The 20720-nt window shown below is 43.1% G+C and overlaps 1 protein-coding gene across 8 annotated transcripts in view; it reads right to left on the bottom strand.

Moving 5' to 3' along the window:
- The window catches only part of LOC145399810 (protein lap4-like), a 1200472-nt gene that overhangs the window by 705302 nt on the left and 474450 nt on the right, over positions 1-20720 (bottom strand). For all 8 annotated transcript variants that reach the window (XM_080272363.1, XM_080272366.1, XM_080272368.1 and 5 more), the window contains exon 14: positions 17620-17700. In XM_080272363.1, the coding sequence (XP_080128489.1) occupies positions 17620-17700 (81 nt within the window). The remainder of the gene's footprint in view (positions 1-17619; positions 17701-20720) is intronic.

Below are 20720 nucleotides of genomic sequence, written 5' to 3'. Positions count from 1 at the left end.
TAAATGTGAGCATTTTTCCCTAGCAACACCTGTACAAGCTATGCTTGGGTCTACGGAGGTACGTACTTTACCTTAGGCCAGACTGGGTTGTCAGTGTTGCCACTCAAAAGAATTATATGAATTATTTCTTTTACTTTGGATATTGGCATATTTCTTCTTTTTTCAGGCTCATTCTCTTATATCCATAACTGTAATATTATTACCCACCCTAAAACTATGCTAAAAAACATTAAAAGTGACTACAATTTCTTTTAGCAACACTGTACAATATGTATGCCATGTTTCTGTGTTACTGTATAAATATTTTATGCATAATAAGATTACTGTTGATTCATCCATCAAAATACACAAGTGTAAGTTTTATTCATCTGAACTTATCGTATTTGTGTTGCCTTGTACATAAATAGCTTCCGTTTCACATCGCAAGTTGGGGAAACGTGGCACCATTGTACACAGGGTGCGGGCCACACCACAGCCGCAAACGTAGGCGAGTCCTACTATAGTGTGTATATGCAGCAGATTTAAGAAACACGCGAGATCAGAAACACACAAAACTTTCGCGGGTTTGTTTACAGCTCAACTGGCTAACATCGTGAAGATATTTAGCGGTTTAGCAATTTAACAGTTTAGCATCCGCACTATTCCAGCAAGCTAACGTACATGATCACTGGTGAACTGTCTGCTGACCTACTGAAAGGCAATCATGACCACTTTGCTTGCCATCCATTCACTAACTAGCAAAGCAATCATACTGGAGAGATGCTGGCTAGTGAAACTGCCAAGTCATCAAAACAGACTTTCGTCACGTATGGAAATTCAGTAACCCTAATTAGGTCAGTTACTTTTGTCACATTTTGTGAGTGTATATATGCAGCAGATATTAAAACACGCAAGTTCAAGAACACAAAGCATTCACGGTTTGTTTTCAGCTCAACTGGCCAATACCGTCAAGGGGTTTAGCGGTTTAGCAACTTAGCAGTTTAGCGTCTAGCGTACACCCTACTCTAGCAAGCTAACATGCTCACTGGTGAACTGTCTGCTAACCTTCTGAAAGGCAATCATAACCACTTTGCTTGCCATCCACTTACTAACTAGCAAAGCAGTCATACTGGAGAGATGCTGGCAAGCGAACCTGACAAGTCATCAGAATTGATTTTCGTCGCATATGGAAATTCAATCACCCTCATATGGTTGGCTTCTCTTAGTGACATTTTGTTTCATGCCTGACAAGAGTATCATAGAAGTGAAGTCTTATTATACCAATAGCAAAAAACAGGAAAAACAGTTGTAACGTTAAACAGTACTGCCTGAAGTTACAGCTTCACTTTTTCAGCCAAGTGAAGTACTTTAGCAATGTCTATGCAACTCAGGGCACACCCAATTACAGTATTTTGTTATGAAAATAGGATAAAAATCACTGAGTAGCATAACTGATGCAATATCTGAAATAGCAGTGCCTGACGGGCATTCATATCAGCGTCCACCATTTCTGCTGTATTCTTAGCAGATGAAGCGATCAGAATTATTTACAACGTTCACTCTCTGCATCTCTGCTGCCTAAGCAAAGCTCTCATGATCGGCAATGGGGATCATTTAGGCTGTAACGTCCAAATTGGTTAGGTTAGGTTAGGTTAGGTTAGGTTGTAAAGTCGTTTGCCATTTTGGACGTTACGGCCGAAACGACCAGAATCCTAAGGTGTAGGTGAGAGTTTGGTGTGGGTGTAGTTAAGGAAGTAGAAGTGGGAAGAGTCAGGCTAGGGAACTGATAATCCGCTTATTATAATCCCTTCAGCCCAGCAATGTATTTTATAGGGTAGTTTATTCTTGCTCGCCATATGACTTTATTCAGTTCAGGAAACATGTACTGAGGAGGTTAATGTGGGCTGTATCAAATGCCCTAAGTCTGAATATCGCCTGTGCTCAGTTAAAACGATTGCCAAGTTAAAGTCGTATGAAGTGTGGTATAAGCAATTCAATGGATGGTACTGAGGACCATTTACTGTATGAGAGTGACAGTGAAACAGTGATGATGACCGTGGTGATGACTTCCAGTGATGCTTCAGGACTTGGGGGAAGTAGTGATGAATTCTCAGGATTTGAAGACGAGTGAAATTTTCACCATATCAGTAATATGAAGTGAATATGGGTTTTAGGTGATCATGACAGATGCAACCATGGAAAATTTAGGATCATTGGTGCTGTACACCTTTAGTCTTGCACTGACGATGTTTGGATGAATAAATTGTTTGAGATGTTTCATGTCCTTCAGTGATGATATTTATATTGAACAACCAAATACATTTTGATGTTTTTGGCATATAATAAAGCCACTGGGTACTCCAAAACTGACAGATGTAAATGTTTCAGAGGCGAATGAATGTTGCATGTGGTGTGTACATGTGTGCGTGTGTGTGTGTACCATAGCGACTAGGAGGCAGCAGTGTTAAGACCAAAAATGGATGTTTTCACAGTACTCAAATGTTTTGAGATGGATGTCTGGTAAGAGAAATATGCATTTTAAATTGTTGATGCTGCAAGGAAAACAGCTGACAGTAAGGGAGTGATACTGGGAGAAGAGGGTAGAGACAGTTGTCTAGCGCTTGGGATGCAGCAGTGTTGCAAAGGGATAGTTTCACCATTCTCGACATGTTTTGAGATGAATGTCTGTTTTTAGTAAATTGTGATCAGTGAAGAACGTATTTTTAACTGCTGATGCTGCAAGGGAAACATCGCTGACAGTGAGGAAGTGATACTGAGAGGAAGGGGTAGAGACTGCTGTCTAGCGACTGGGAGGCAGCAGTGTTACTAAGGTGTAACAATGGATGTTTTCACCATACTCAGTATGTTTTGAAATGAATGTTTATAGTAAATTATGATCAGTGAAGCATGAATTTTTAATTGTTGATGCTGCAAGGCAAACATAGCTGACAAAGAAGGAGTGATGCTGAGAGAAGAGAGTAAAAACAGCTGTCTATCCTGTTCCTAAGCAGCCTCGCTATATTGAACTTTGGTTGTAAAACATTGTAATTTGTGTATTTACAAGTGCTACCTTTTTATATTATTTGTGGAGGTAATTACAGGTTAGTTAGAGTGCATGATTAATGATGGTAGTAGTCTGATATTGTGCTTGAGTCAAGGCAATGCGAGGAAATTCCGTAACAGGTGTGGAATATGACGGGGTTCTATTAGGATAAATGAACTGATGTGAACATTCATTGTATTTTATGTTTTCGTCAGTGAATTAAAAAATAGAGTTTATTGACTTCATTTGTGGTGTTAAATTCATAAAATATTAAAAAACAGTGTTTATATCAGTTTACTGATACATATTTATCAACAAAGTTGAGATGGCCTCGTGGTTTGAAGTCACGTTTTGTTAAGAAGGGGTTTTGTTTTCTCTTTTCCCGTATCATTCTTTGTACATAAAAGAAGAAACTAAAGGATGATGAGCAGTACTGAATAGATTCTGAAAGGTGAGTGTGTATCTAAGTGATAGTGGCTCATATCAGTCACGTTTTGTCAAGAAGGGGCATTGTTTTCTTTTCCTGTACCATTCTTTGCATATAAAAAAAAAGAAACCAAAGGCTGATGATCAGTAATGAATAGATTCTGAAAGGTGAGTGTGTATCTGTGTGGTAATGGCTCTTATCAAGAAACCTTACTGCAGTCTTGGTTGGGGCAAACTTTTTTTTCACAGAACTGCCCTGCCAGAATTAGGATGCGTCTTTCACAATGCTGCATCTTACATGCCGCGAAATACGGTATACATTTTCCTTTGGAATAAATGTTTTCCTTGTGTTCATAGCACTTTCAAGGTGCTTGAACATACTGTACCTAAAATTAGCTTGGAACCACAAGCTCAGAGTTCTGAGAGGAAATGAGGAGCAAGGAAATAAGCAAATAAACACTTCTCATCACAGCAACCGTCCACACAACACTGAGGCAGGCTGTGGCAGGTGGTAAGGGACATGGGTCACACGGGTCATGTGGGGTAGAGGAAGCCAATCAGCAACCGACTAAATCATAACAAACGAGTTGTAAACAAAAGCGTCATCTGGAAATCCAATACCTAAATGCACCCACCTCCCACACAGTTTCTCTCGCGCAACTGAGTGATATTACCAGGCTATTAAATAGTGATGGGAGAAATTAAATGCCCGTGTTACTGTAAGATCGTTGTTTCTTTTTGTCTTAAATGGCAACTCTACTGTATCTCCATCTACAGTTGAGCACACACCACCTCATCCCATGTCTCTTTCAGTCTACCTCTCCATCAACAGCCCAGCACTTCTAAACCTCCATACTTTCTCACCCAACTTCTCAGGTTTATGCCATCAATGCATCCAAGCCATCTCAATCTTCAATTTCTTGATGCATTAACTCCTGTACATCTTCTCACATCTTTTCATGATATCCTGTCATCCAGTTTAACTTATGTCATTTAGTTCCAGTCTCATTAGGTTCTCTTTTAACCCTTTAACCGCGGGTGTCATTCCAGAATGACATCAACAAAACTGGACCAAACCGCGGGTGTCATTCCGGAATGTTCGTGAATATTTTGAACACCGCGCGTTTTTTCCTGTGCGCAATTTGTCTCACGCAAGAGTAGCTGTTGAGTTCTTTCACGCCAGCCATCCCACACCTCCCTCCTCCCACCCCGAGGGGGCCCCCCCCCACCCCTGCCCTGACACGCATCACTCAGTATCTGTCCAGCTCTGTGCGTGATAATGGCGCTCCGTCCCGACTCATCGTCGCTTGCTTCCTCCTCGGAAATTATTAGTGCTAGTGTGCCTTCGACTTCTACACCGAGGAAGGAACTGTCGACGGCGAGGCAGAAGGGGTTGAGCACTCCAGAAATTAGGAGAGAGCTGGATAAAACTGTAAGTACAACTCTGGATTGTGGCAGTGAGAGTGATACACTTATAGCAAGTAGTAGTGACGATTTTGCAGTGATTGGTGGTGAACCCTTTAGCATTGACAGTGACAGTGATGAAAGTGAACATGTAGTTTCCCCCCCACCGCCCCCAACTTACTCTGGGAAAGGGAAGGCGCCTATGGGGAAAATTGGTGTTGCACGTGGGAAGGGAGTGAAGCGTAAACTTACGTCTCCTACACCAGGCCCTAGCAAGCATTTCCCACCACTTTCCCGTTCCCCTAGCCCTATTTCCCTCACATCTTCTTCATCTTCTGCCGTGCCCTCTCCTCAGTCTACATCATCTGAGGAATATGAATTCCCAGAGCCTGCACAGCGAGGGAAGGCAGGCCGTGTAGGCCGTGCAGGCAGGGTAAGCAGGGCAGGCCGGCCTAGAACAAAGGGGATGCGTGGCAGTTGGAGGGCAAAGCTGGGTGATAAGCGAGGTGATAAGCCTGGGAAGAAAGGGTCGGATTTCACCACACACCAGGTCAGTAACCCCCCCGCCTGCCCCCCGCCCAGCTCCCTCACCCTCGCCACCCCCCCCCACTCACCCCCCTCCCGCTCGCCTCCTGCCTCACCCATTGCCTCCACCTCAGCTCCTTCTCACGGGGAAACAAGTGCAATGCGACCTGCCACTTCCACTGAACCACGCACCGGGAAAGTGGATGCATTTGTTTGGTCTGACGGTGCTGATTTTCAGCCACACAATCCGCCGTTTGATATGACAAATGCGGGAATACAGCCTGCCTTTCCATGCAACGAAGGAGATGATTTTGTTGACTACTTCCTGGCCTTCATGGATGACGAAATCGTGCAGTTTGTCAGCGATGAGACCAATAGGTATGCAGCTCAGTGTGCAGCAGAAGGGCTGGGACCTATTGGCTCACCAAAGCAAGTGTCGTGGTTGCCTGTCGGGATCAGAGAGCTGTATGTGTTCTTTGCACTTATGTTCTTGATGCCCCATATCAAGAGACATGAGTTGGAGGAGTACTGGCTGGTTGATGACATTACTTCTATCCCAACATTCGGGAAGTACATGTCACGAGATCGGTTCCGACAGCTGCTACGATACCTGCACTTCGCTGACAATGGAAACCCGTCCCAAACTGACCCTTTGTGGAAAGTGAGAGATTTTCTCAACAAGATTAGGGATCGATTTATGCGATTTTTCTGTCCTATGCAAAAAGTCGTCATAGATGAATCCCTGGTATTGTTCAGAGGACGTCTCAAATTCATGCAGTACATCCCCAGCAAACGCCACCGCTTTGGGATAAAGTTCTTTGTGCTGTGTGACTGTGAGACGGGGTATATCCTTGATTTCATGATCTACTCCGCAAGCACAATAGACGTGGACAGGAAAGACCCCCTTGGCTTCTCTGGCTCCGTTGTAAAAGTGCTGATGGAGAGGTATTTTGGTGGGAATCATGTGCTGTAAACAGACAATTATTACACAGCACCGAAACTCTCCAAATACCTGGCTGAACACGGCATTGGCACTGTTGGCACTGTACGGAACCATAGGAAAGAGTGGCCAAGTTTCCCAGAAGCATCATCCTCATCCAAGGGAGATGTGCACCTGAAGAAGTCAGACAAGCTTCTGGCGATCAGGTGGCATGACAAGAAGGTTGTGAATATGATCAGCACCATCCACAAGGGGGAATTGCAGAGAACTGGGAAGGTCAGCTACAGGACGGGAGAGCCAATCATGAAGCCCGATGCCGTCATTGACTACAATGTCATCATGAGACTTGTTGATAAGTCTGATATGATGATTGGCGAAATAGACTGTCTCATGAGAAACACCCGATGGTACAGGAAGGCTTGCCTGCACATGCTCGATATGTGCATGCTCAACGCCTTCCTCCTCTACAAGACACAAGTCGGAGGCATAAGGCAACCATCCCTGAGACAGTTCTCCAAGACTGTCGTGCAGCAGCTGCTTGCACGAGTTGGTCAGGTGATGGCATTGATCCCGAGGCGACACTCTGACACACAACCTGACTGTCTTGAGTGCCGCAATTACATGAGCCGGCACCAGCTTGTGAAATTGCCTCTTACCGCAGGTGGCAGGTTGTCACAGGGCCAATGCAGGGTATGTCATAACCACACGGAGGCCTCGGACGAGAAAAATGAGCACACACCAGTGCCAGGAATGCCAAGTCGCTCTCTGTGTGACTCCGTGCTTTGCCGAGTACCACTCTCTGAGTAAATACTGAAAGTGACAGTGATATACAGTGATGCGACAGTGACGTGCTTTACCAATAATTGTATAATGGATAATGTAGTAATAAGGGATATTTTGCTTAGAAAACAATGTAAATATTGGCCAGTATAATAAGTGATATTGTAATAAGAGAATCTGCGGCCCTGCTGTGATTCTGTGATGCGACAGTGACGTGCTTTACCAATAATTGTTTAATATAGTAATAAGAGATATTTTACCTAGAAAATTATGTAAATATGGCCAGTATATAAGTGATATGGTAATAAGAAAATCTGCAGCACTTGCATAATTCTGTGATGCGACAGTGACGCAATATAGTAATAAGTACAGTGTAAATATAATGTATATTGCCCAGATTATATGTAAAATAGTATTAGAAGTTAGAAATAATGAAAACATCGCCGCTAACCAAACGTCAGTGAGCGTGTGATGCCGCAGTGAAGTGCGGGCAATTACAGTGCCTTTTACCTACCTCAGTGAACAAAGAGTGGGTGTTTATCGTATGTGCAGTGTTCATATACGTTTATAGTACTATTATCAGAGAGTGGTTGGCATTTGGTACTGGTGTGTGGGGCGTAAAATAGTGATTTTACACCCCTCACTTCTAACGGCACTGCCCGTCCTGTGAAAGTCAACAAAGTCATGAAACCTACATCAATGCAAAGCTGAAGGTTAGTACTTTCTAATGGTACCTTATTTTTTTCTCTAGCTTTATTCTGTGCAGAGTTATTAAGGTTTAAAGGTTTGTTTACATTTGGCTGAAACCCCCGCGGGAGAGGACAGTCGGGGCAAAACAATGCCCGCGGTTAAAGGGTTAAACCCCATGTTTTGCAGCCACAAAATATAACAGCTAAAAAGCACTTTCCCATTGTGGACAATGAGAACACTCATGACATCATGACTGGTAGCAATTCTACAAAAATTTTCCAACCACCATGCACCCCTTCAATGGCGCTCTGCTCAACACTACCCCCTGCTCTAACATTATCGCAGTGATGTAATTTGTCCTCAATCTCCAGTGACTCATCTCCTCTCACCAAGGACTTTATTGATCTACCATTCACTGGCCTGGCTGTGTCCCCTACTTGTATAGTAGAGTCACAACTTGATTTAAGATTGGGTTACATCAAGTAAGAACCGATTACATACCAATAAACCGTAAATCGACATCTATTTAACATGCATTCAATAGGGATACACTGGAAGTTAAGGGTCTGTCTATCTATCCATCCATTTATCTATCTATAGGCACATGCCTTAATCCCATAAAGGGTGGTCATCTGTCACTGAGTTAGTTGTTTTAAGAGGAGGTGCACTAACCCTCCGCCAACCTACTTGCTGACACGTAAACAACACGTGTGGGTTGGTTATATGGTTACCACTCAGCATTATAAATGGTTTCCTGGCTTACAGGAAACCATTAGGTTTGGCACTTAATGTAAAGTCATCTGAAAAGGAAAAAAGAGTAATAAAAAGTGAAAGGAAAGATGGGAGAAATAGGAAGAGAGAAGGGCAGACACAGAAAAAGAATAATAAAGGTGAAGGAAGAAGTAGGCAACACTACATCAAGTGGATGGTGGTTGCAACCACCAAACATTAATGTCAAGGGTCACAGAACCTATCTATCTATTGCCAGACACTCCAGTCCTGTAAGGGGTGGCTACATACAAATCACCTCCATGTCGTCCTGTCCTCCGCCACTTCACTGCCCTCCCCCAGTTCACACACCCCTCTCTCAGATACCTCTCCACTACATCCCTCCATCTCATCCTCAGCCTCCCTCTCCCTCCACCTCACTCACATACATTCCCCTCATCAGTCTCTTGCTTGCCATCCTCTCCACATGGCCAAACCACCTCAATGTATTTCTCTTAATCCTTTTTATAACATCCACATCCACACCACAATGCTCCTTCACTTGCTCATTTCTCTCTCCATGTAACACCACATGTTCCTCTCAAGTAACTCATTTCCACTGCTTTCACCCTTGACCTGTATCCTTCCGACAATGTCCAAGCTTTACTTCCATACGAGTTGGTATCACAATACTATCACGCAGCAACTTTCATGCTCACTTTTCTATTTTTTATCACTGCTTTCAAAAAACCTTTCATGCACATCATCCTACAAACTTCAATCCTTACTCATCATGCTACCCACGTATTAAATGAACTCACATTTGCCATTTTCTCGTCCTCTAACCTCATGGCAGATTCAGTGACTTCATTTCTCTCAAAGACCTATATTCAACTTTAGATTCTGTTTCTTGCACACTCTCCCAAACTCATTCATCAAGCACTGCAGTTCCCCTTCATCCTCATTTAACAATACAGTATAATCTGCAAATAACCTAAAAACTCAATAAAAGTAAACTCCTAATTATCCAGAGCTGCATTATCCGGTGTAGCCAATGGCTGAATTAAAATGGTATCTGGCAAGAAGCAATAAAATCTTTGACATCTGGCTAAAAGTACATTATTATCCTGCATGAGACAGTTGTTGTCATCAAACATCCAGCCATAATCACAAAAAAGAAAATAAAAAAGTACACAAAAAGAAAGGGGTCATATTGTACTGTAACATGAAAGTGGTGGAATGTTGTGGGAGGGAGGGTTGACAGTTGCGAGGCCTCACAGCTCACAGGATGTTGGTGGTGAGTAGGGAGGGGAGATGCAGTAGTAGGGAGTAGAAGAGTTTTAACTCACTAAGGCAGGGGAGAGAGAATTCTAATGCAGATTTTTCACTGGCTGGTAGCAGGTAGGTGCATGTTCTCTCTCTCTCTCCATTGTACTCCTCCACCACAATGGTGCTGACATACAAATAAGCCAACATTGCACTCTAAGTCCCTTCCAAAACATTTTTATTGTAATGGCATGGTAAAGACATCAGTAATACTACCTTAGTGTTGTATAAGGTAGTGTTGTCTGGTAAGGGTTTTACAATGAATGCGTTTATACAATACTTCTAAATAAAAGAAAACGAGTCTCCCGGCTGGGGGGACTTTGATATTAACCCCATCGTCAACATGAAACTGCTTCCGTACATAAAATTACAGTGTAATTAACAGTAAATTAAACTATTTTACTATTAGTAACACCTATTAGCTGTTTTCTGACACTTTAAAGCATTTTGTAGTGGTTAGACAGCAGATAAGTGTTACAGGGTTTGAGGTTTGGGGTCCCTAGGGGGGAAATTCGCAAAATAAGTTTTCGTTTTTAAAGGCTCCAACATGCTTGCATGTGTCGACCTTGGTCACCTAATGGTGGCTCTCCATACTGCACGATCCATTGCAGTCTCCCTGTTCAGTCCCTTAACCCTGAGGTCACACTTAATGACCTCGTCCCATGTCTTTCTCGGTCTACCCCTCATAACCCCACCCCTAATATTAACACTTCCCACCTTCCTCACCCAATTATCATCCCCCATCCTCTCCACATGTCCAAACCATCTCAATCTACCCCTCCTCATCACAACACCAATACACGCCAGTCCCATCCTACCTCTCAACTCCTCCATTGTAAACCCAGCCCCTCCAGGCCTTGGACGCAGGGACTCATTGCACATCCACCTAATCATTGTCATTTCTGTACGTCTGAGCCGGTGAATATCTTCCTCCTTCACTGCCCAGGTCTCACTACCATACAGCATTACACTCCTAACACATACTGCATACAAAGACCCCTTAGCACGTAGGGAGAGTCCTCTCAATGTCAGGAGAGGCAAGAGCTCCCTGAACTTCTTCCAACCACTTCTCACCCTAGCCACAGAGCTAGCTCCAGCCCCACCTCCAGCACACAACATGTCCTCCAAATAACAAAACTCTTCCACACACTCAAGAGAATCACCAGCAAGTTCAATCCTTTCACGTCTGACAATCTCCACCTGCTCACCTCGACACATAAAATCAGCATTATCTCACAGTCTACCTCTGATACCACTACATCTCTTATGCACCCATTTATCACACACACCACACAAGATGGAATTACTTCCCACGCCCTTGTGGCAAACTGCACATGGCCACTCTCCATCGTCTTTGACAGTAGCGCCATCAACCATAGATATCATCACTTTTGTTTTATCAGCATTTACCCCTAAACCCTTGTGCCACATACCATCTCTCCAATTCCTAAACCCTTCCTCCGCCTCCCTTTCGTTCTCTGCAATCAACACCAAATCATCAGCATACAACAACTCCCACGGGAGTCCGTTTCTAAAGTCCCAGGAAAGGGCTTCTATCTATCTATCTATCTATTGCCAGACGCCTCAATCCCGTTTGGGGTGGCCACAAACAAATCGCCTCCAAGTCGCCCTGTCCCCCGCCACTTCACTGCCCTGCTCCCAACTCACACCCTCCTCTCTCATATACCTCTCCACCCCATCCCTCCATCTCATCCTTAGCCTCCCCCTCCCTCTTCCCCCCTCCACCTCACTCACATACACTCTCTTCGTCAGTCTTTCACCCTCCATTCTCTCCACATGGCCAAACCACCTCAATGTGTTCCTCATAACGCTTCCTATCACATCCACATCCACACCACAACGCTCCTTTATATCCTCATTCATCAGCCTGTCTCTCCATGTGACTCCACAGGCTCCTCTTAAATAACTCATTTCCACTGCTCTCACTCTTGACTTGTGTCCTTCCAACAACGTCCAAGCTTCACTTCCATACGTTAGAGTTGGTATCACAATACTGTCATGTAGTAACTTTTTCACTTCCATGCTCACTTCCCTGTTTCTTATCACTGCTTTCAAAGAACCCGCAACCTTTCTTCCCTGCTGTACCCTTTCAAGCACTTCACCCTCCAAACCTCCATCCTTACTCATCACACTACCCAAGTACTTAACCCCTTAACCGCGGGGCGTCACTTTCGTGACGCTTGGGAGCAAGGGATCACACCGCGGGGCGTCGCTTTTGTGATTCTGTGTTATTTTGAATTCACCCGGGCTTCCAAGTGGGGGCTTGTATCATCTATCAGTACTGCCAATGTCCAACACTAGTCAGCACTCCTAATCTCATCTGTACTCCCATCCATTGTTGACAATTTAGCCATTTCTCCCCGTTTTTGACTCCCCTCCCTACCCCCCCTCCATTACCCTATCCTCTCGTCTGCCTGGCCGTGCTACGCTAAGTAAATCTTCCCTGGAATTTTTCACTGATTTCATCCATTGAAATAAGCCCTATGCCCTATTCTTATACCAAATAATATATACAAGAAAGAAATAAGGTAAGTGAGAGTGCCATACACCTGAAATTGGTTAATTATCACCTGACAACACTTCACGTGCACTCGTTTGCTAATTTTCGCTATTTCCCCTTGAAATATGCCGTATAATCTATTTTCGTAATAAATATACATATAAGGAGGGAAGGGAGAAGCCTAAGTGATATTTACATTCACCTGGAACTACCTAATTTATAATGTATTGTCTAGATTTCCTGCCAATCATTTCATTGCTATAAATAGCTGTGTCATGAGGCTAAACGTTGGCAGTGCTGATTTCCCTAGGTAGGCCTCCACCCTGGCCCACCCTTATCAGTTCACTCTCATCTTCCAGTGTGGGGGTACGTCAGTTCGCTCTTGCTAGCTTCAGGGCCTTTCCACCCCCATGCAAAGGGCCCTGTGACCTTTACCCCCTACTAAACCTCGTGTAGAAAGAGGTAAAGGGCTGACAATTGATAAAAGAGTAACTACGATCTTTCTATTGAGTAAAACAGTGCAAGTGGAATTGTAAATAATGTGTAAACAGCAAGTGAAAGTAATGAATGTAAATATACGTGAACAATGGAAAATAGTTTTATAAGTTACTTCAAGTGACAGTGCATAACACAGTGAAAATAAAATAGAAATGTAAATAACGTAAACAAAATAGAGAACATAAATAGAAATGTAAATGAGTAGTATTATAAGAATACGAGTATATACCCTAGGAGTAATGAAAGTGAAAGTTTCACTCTAGCATGTCTGAATACTATGAGTTACGAGAGTGAAGATGAAAGTGACATTCACTCTCAATGCTAGTATACAGGACGAGAAAGTGAATGCTACGTATTTTACTGAAAGAAATTGAATCCCTACAGTGACAATAAACTAATACTACTGAAGGAAACTTATGGATAAAGACTGTAGATATATGTAAGTGTTATATATAAGTGTTACAGATATATATAACTGATTAGGGCGTCGGGCTATAGATAGATAGATAGATAGATAGTTATATAGTAATAGAAATATAAAGTGTGAGGGGTTTTATGAATAATAAATGACAGAGTACCAAGAGCAAACTAGCGCAAGTGCGACGGTCAGACGCGCTCGTAATTTTCATTGCTTTCACAGTGTTTTTTTTTTGGAGTATGGATCCCAAACTACTTGAAAATCATAGAGTAGTGTTTATAGTGTTAATATCTGGCTGTGGTAATCATATTACGGGTTGTCGGGAAGTGTAAAGTGGAGACTTCGTTACCCAACTTCAGAGGTCTCCACAAGTCCTACGGTAACCGACGAAGGCTCAACAAACATTCCAGGAGAAAGCTGAAGGTATGTGCCATAAGCATATGTAATTTTAATATTCTAGGACTAATAACTGATTTTTGGCAAATATTTTTTGAGAGTGTGTCGGAGCCCAAATAACCCCGCGGCACACGCAAAACATTGGTAAACATACCCCCGGTGCAGGGGTTAAACGTACTCACATTTTCCAATTCCTCACCATCCAACCTCGCTGTACATTCACTGACTTCAAGTACCATAATAAACAACATGGGACTCAAGACTGACCCCTGATGCACACCAACATTCACGGAACACTCATCACTCAAATCTCCATTCACTCTTACCTGGGTGTGAGCACCCACATACATGGCCATAACCACCCTAACCAGCCACTCCTCCAAGCCAAGATTTCTCATTGCCCACTTCACCACTTCTCTAGGGACTCTGTCAAAGGCCTTTTCCAAATCAACAAAAACAAAATAAAGATCCCTTCTCCTACCATTATATTTTTCCTGAAGCTGTCGAACAATGAATATAGCATCAGTGGTCCCCCTACCTGGCATAAACCCAAACTGCATCTCATGAATATTCACTCTTTCTTTAATCATACCTTCTAAAACTCTCTCCATTACCTTCATTATCTGATCTAAAAGCTTTATACCTCTATAATTTCCTCTTTCCAGGGCATCACCCTTCCCTTTATACACATTTACAATTACACTCTTCAGCCAATCATCTGGGACAACACACTCATAAATAATCCTATTTATCAGATCAGTGACTAAACTCACCCCTATATCGCCTGAGGCCTTAAGCATTTCGGCAGTCAACCCAGACACACCTGCTGCCTTCCCTACCCTCATCCTGCCTATTGCCTCACTCACAGTAGTAGTATCAATCAAAGGCCAAGGGCCAGACACTGGATCTGCTGGCTCCAAACCTTCCCTGTCCCAGTCAAACTCCTCATTCAACAACCGGTTATAATGCTGTCTCCATGCATCTTTAATATCTTCACTGTTCACCACTACCCTTCCTTCATCATTCTTCACACACTGCTCACCTATAATATCCCGATTATCCCCCTTCACTTGACCTGCCACCCTAAATATCATATTTTTCCTTTCCCCATGATTTAGGTTATCAAGTAATAGTCTCTGTGACTCAGACTTTGCCCTGTATACCCCTCTTCTAGCCCTACGCTTGGCAGCCAAATATTCCTCTTTGCTACCACCCTTCTTCCATTCCCAGAAAAGCCTTCTTTTCTCCTTAACTGCAGCTTCTACACCCTCATCCCACCACCAAGTTACTTTATGTCTTGGTGGTCCTCTAGTCCAACCCCATGTTACATCAGTAACTCTCAAGAAATTGTTCTTGAGGACTCTATATGTTCATTAACGCCTCTGTCTACAGCTCCCTGTTCAGCCACCACTCTCCTCAACTCGCTGTAGAAGGCATCCCTTACTACTTGGTTTTTCAGCTTCCATATTTTCCTTCTAGGTACATAAGTCCTCTTTTTCATCACTTGTTCTTTAAGCACCATATCACAAATCAAGTTTGTGCTGCTGCACACACTCCTCACTTCCTATAACTTTAACATCCCTCACTAACCTCCTATCAGCCCTCCTAACCAGAAAATAATCTATCTGACTGCTATTTCCCCCAGACTCATACGTAATTAACCTACTGTCTCTTTTCCTAAAATATGTGTTGCACACAATCATGTCCATTGCCTCCTCAAACTCAAGTATCCTTTCCCCTTCTGCATTCCTTAGACCTTACGCACATCCCCCATGCACTCCTTCATAACCTTGTGCTGCTTCTACCTACATGACCATTTAAGTCCCCTCCCAAAATCACTATCTCATCATCCACATACCCCCCACTACACATATTAAATCATCCCAAATCTATCTTTCTCTGCTTCATCCAATCCTGCCTTGTGGTGCATATGCTGATTTAATCACAGCTACCTTTCTACCCAACAGAATTTTCACTACCAATATCCTATCGCTTACTTTCAAAACATTCATAACACATTCCACCAATTTCTCCGCAACCATCACACCAACACCTCCATATCCGTCTGTCCTCCCCTGCCAAAACAACTTATAGCAACAGTCCTTCCCAACAATCTTTCTGGCTGATCCACCCCTGTACCGGACTTCCTGCAAACACACCACATCCACCCACCTCCTACTGAATGCCTCAACAACTTCCCCCGCTCTTCCCCTCAAACTTCCCACATTCCATGAACCCACCCTCATCCCCATGGGTAATTTACTGTCCTCAGGCTTGCTTTGAAACTTATTTTGTTTTGTCATCTTCAGTATTAATAAAGGGGGGACAGACATAGCACAGGTCCCACTCACTACACAGTCCCAGGTCCAGGCAATGGGATCCCTAGCATTTATAAAGTATCTGGCAGGCCTTTGGCTCTATTACACTGGATAATCGGGAGGTTACTATAAAGACTTTTCTGCCATCCACCTTAAGTGGAGGCAGAAGATGCAGTGAGGTGGAAGGAGAGCGATGCAGTCTTTTCCACCTCACAAGCTTCAGTACTTCACACACAAAAAATGATCTCTCCACATAATAACACACACTATACTACTTGCTGCATATTTACACTATTATTATGAGATAGCAATGGTGTTTCAATAAACATATAAACATGGGTAGGCCATCTTGGCTCAAACTTATGACTGTCAGCTTGTGTGGTGGCATGTGTCCACATGGGACCATCCTATGTGGCCATTGCAAAAACTTGTATATGCAATTTTCGCTATCGTTAACCCAAAACTGGGTGTAAGTTTTCATTAATTGTTATAGTATCAATCACAAACCAGACAATCATATACAGTACCAGAATATAATTGCCCTACAGTACACCTGCAATCCACTGCCAGCCTCAAGTTACGAAGCACTTCATTACATATACTGTGAAAAAAAAAAAAAAAAAAAAAAAAACTGTAGTGACAACGTCTTTGCTACATAAAAGTATATGGCTAGCTATCCGAATCCATAATTGATCCAATGTCACACCCACAGATCAAGGCCTTTGTTGTACCTTCAGACCACTTTTTGAAGATTTTCTACTAATTCTCCATTACAGTAATGTACTGTATACTGTACTTAATCTTTCTTAAGTGCTCTTAATTATAATGCATATTTATACATCACCATCATCATCACCACCATCATCACCTGCATTGCCCCATGAGGAGCGTAGGAGCCCGGGACTAGGCAAAGTGGTCCTGATGTATAGGATGAGTGACCAGCCTTAACCATCCGTGAGTGGCATTACGTAAGCAATAAACCCCAACTGCCCCTTGGATAGACTCTCACAAAGGCTCAATATGATTGGAGCACCTTAACTGCCCACTAAACCACCAGGTGCCATAATTTAGTTATATGTTTACCACCCAGCACAGTAAAAAAGTTTCCTAGTGTACAAGAAACCACTTGGCTTGTAATTCAGTGTAGAGTTACCCAATGGCACAAGGAAGAGGAAAGAATGAAGGAAAGGAAGACAGAGGAGGGAGTGTAAAGTCACCCATTGACAGAAGGAGGAGGAAACAATGAAGGACATAATCGTAAAAATAGAAGAGGAAGGAAGGAAGGATGAGAGGAAAGGGTAGTCACCCAAGAACAGGACTACATCGAATGAGTGGATGGTGAGTCCCCTCACCTACCACTTGCGCAGTTATACAGCTGTGAACATCAGATGTGGGACAGAACAACATGAGTCTATCTCATAATCCGTATAATACAATTCGGCACCTGCATGCACACAAACACACACAGATATTAAGAAGGTACATTTTTACAAAGAAAATAACTGACTTGAAACTTGCTACCAGTCATGTGTGCCAAACCATTCATAAATCTAAAGACATGTATGATAAAACAGTAACACATGACAGGATTTACAAGCCTATCTGAATCCTGTAAATATACTATTAGGTAAGAATTACAGAACACACCTGAGAGTTATCACTGGCACTGCCATCACTGGCATCACCATGAGGCTGCTGGGTGGCTGGCACTGCTTCTATTCGTACATCCTATAATGGAAGAAGGTAAATTCTGGAGTTACCAAATTCTGTTCATCAATCACATTAAGTAACATGCAAGATTTCTTACAGCAAAGAGTATTATTTGTGATAAATGAATTAACTGAAAATACAGGAGAAAAACATCCGTTATCTGTTCACAACATAACGCTTTCAAAATGAGGGCTCTTTCATAACACTGAGAAAGCTGTAAAGAAGAACTTTAATTTTCAAATTAATATATTTATGCTTATCACACAGAAGGGATGCCTTCTATAGCAAGACAAGGAGAGTACTGGCTGAACTGGGATCTATTGAAATAGGTGTTAATGAGCAGTACAGTACATATCTCTCAAGAACAATCTCTTGAGAATTACTAATTTAGTGTGTGGATGGACAAGAGGCCCTCCAAGGCATAAGTTAACATGGTCATGGGATGAGGGTGTAGAAGATGCACCTTAGGAGAAAAAATGGCATTCTTGGAATGGAAAGGGGATGGTAACAGAGGGGAATATTTGGCTGCCAAGCCATCCATCCATCCATCATCCAATCTTACGTTGCCCCATGAGGAGCGTAGAAGCCCAGGGATAGGCAGTTGGTCCTGACATTTGAGATGAGAGTGACCAGCCTCACTCATCCCTGAGTGGCATTATGTGAGCAATAAACCCCATTCACCCCTTGGATATAAACCTTCACCAGTTCAATCCGAATGGAGCGCAATAATTACCCACTAAACCACCAGGCGCCAAAATTTGGTTATATGTTTACCACCCAGCGTAGTAAATGGTTTCCTGGTATACAGGAAACCATTTGGCTTGTCACCACAGGACCAAAAAAAGAAGTATACAGGGCAAAATCCAAGTGTCAGAGACTTTTGGTGGAAAACTGAAATACAGATGGAAGGAAAAATGTTGTATTTAAGGGGGTAAATCAAATGAAGAAGGAAAACAGGGATATCATAGATGAGCTCCGTGTGAAGAATGATGAAGGAAAGGTAGTAGTGGTCAAAGAGGATATTTAAGACTCCCGGAAAGAGCATTATAACTGGTTTCTGAATGAAAAGTTTGACTGGAACAGGGAAGGTTTGGAGCCGGCAGATCCAGTGTTTGGCCCCTGGTCCTTGATTGATGCTGCTGTTGTGAGCAAGGTTAGAGACAGGATGTGTATGGGGAAGCTGGTGGCTGTGTCTGGATTAACTGCAGAAATACTGAAGGCCTCAGGAGATACAGGGGTAGGTTTAGTTACTGATCCGAGATTTTCAATAACAGCTGAGTTTGTTGTGCCGGATAACTGGCTGAACAGTGTGATTACAAATGTGTATAAGGAAAAGGGTGATGCCCTGGAAGGAGGAAATACAGAGGCATAAAACTTTTTGACCTGATAACAAGGGTAATGGAGAGAGTCCTAGAGGGTATGATAAGGGAGAGAGAGAATAGAGTGAACACTGATGAGATGCAATTGGGGTTTATGCAAGGCAAATGGACTACTAATGCCATATTCTTTGTCTGGCAGCATCAGGAAAAATATACAGCAAAGAAAAAGAAGCTGCAATTTGTTTTTGCTGATTTGGAGAAGGCCTTTGACAGAGTCCCTGGGGAGATAGTGAAGTGGGCAATAAGAAAGCTTGGGATCAAGGAGTTGCTGGTAAGAGTGGTCATGGCTAAGTACGTGGTTGCTCGCACCCAGGTGAGAATGAATGGAGATTTGAGTGAAGACTTTTCCATGACTGTTGGCATGCATCTGGGGTCAGTCTTAAGCACCATATTGTTTGTCATGGTGCTTGAAACACTCTCATGTGACTTCAGAAATGGACTCTTGTGAGAGATGTATTCTGATGATTAGTGTTGACTGCAGTGAATGAAAGGGAAGCACAGGAAAGATTTATGAAATGGAGAGAGAAAATGCAGCACAAGGGGTTGAGAGTAAATGTGGATAAAACAAAAGTGCTGATATCTAGGGTTGGTGGTGGTAATGTCAAAGCAAGTGGAATGTGGCCATTTGCAGTTTGCCACATAGAAGTCGGAAGCAACTCCGTCTTGTGCAGAGTTTGAGGTGAGTGGGTGCATAAGAGATGTACAGTATGGCACCAGGTCTTGCGACAACCGGATTGGCAAAACACATTTTTGCAGCAGCCACCACATATTCCCATGCTTGAACATTCGCGACAGAAAACATTTTTTTGTGCCCTCCAGCACCGCAAGTTTTGAATTCTCGCCACTGCAACCGGAGGTTCCAACACTCAGTTATGGCCTACTTCCCACACATGTTCAGAGTGTCTGCATGTTGACTGTCACACTCTCGCGTTGTTGATTGGTAACTGACGGAAATATGCCATCTTGTGCTTCAAATGGAGCTGAAGGTGGACTGGGTGATAATGGAAATGGTGTAAGAAGGCATGGACCTGGAGCAGCAGGCAATAAAGGGAAGGTCAAGCGTGACTACCGCAAGGGGGTGAAAAAAATGCACGTATGATGAAGAGTTAAAAAATAATACTGTCAGGGAAATGGAGAAAGGTGCTTGAAACTCTGAAATATGCAGAATGTATAATGTGCCAGAGTTGACTGTGTGTAGTATGAGAAGTCAGGAGAGTGAACTTAAAAGCCAATGTAGCCCTTGTGAAGACGCATTTTGAACCAGGCGCTGGAGGTAGACAAGTGAAAACAGTGACCGAGTACAGCTCAATTATGCTAGTGGTTGAACATTATTTGTTACAGTGGTTGAATAGGAGGGCCCAGGATGGCATTAGTGTGTCAGGGCCCAAAATTCAAGCCCAGGCCCACCTATTTTATGGTGCAGTTGTAAAGAAACATAACACTGAGTCACCCCCAGAGTTCACTGCTTCACGAGTTTGGCTATGGAGGTTCAAAGGCAGAGCTAAAGTCACATATGTGCTCTACCACAGGAAGGCATAGTCAGCTGATGTCGAAGCCACGGCCTCTTTCCCAGGTGCAGCTGAAAAACTGTTGAGGACAGCAACTACTCCTTGGCCCAGATCTACAATTGTGACAAGACTGAAGTACATGTATGATGGA

This window comes from Coenobita brevimanus, chromosome 50 (genome assembly GCF_032717465.1).
Source record: "Coenobita brevimanus isolate Jiangsu-jjx chromosome 50, ASM3271746v2, whole genome shotgun sequence".
NCBI lineage: Eukaryota > Metazoa > Arthropoda > Malacostraca > Decapoda > Coenobitidae > Coenobita > Coenobita brevimanus.
This window is presented reverse-complemented; position numbering and strand designations above follow the sequence as displayed.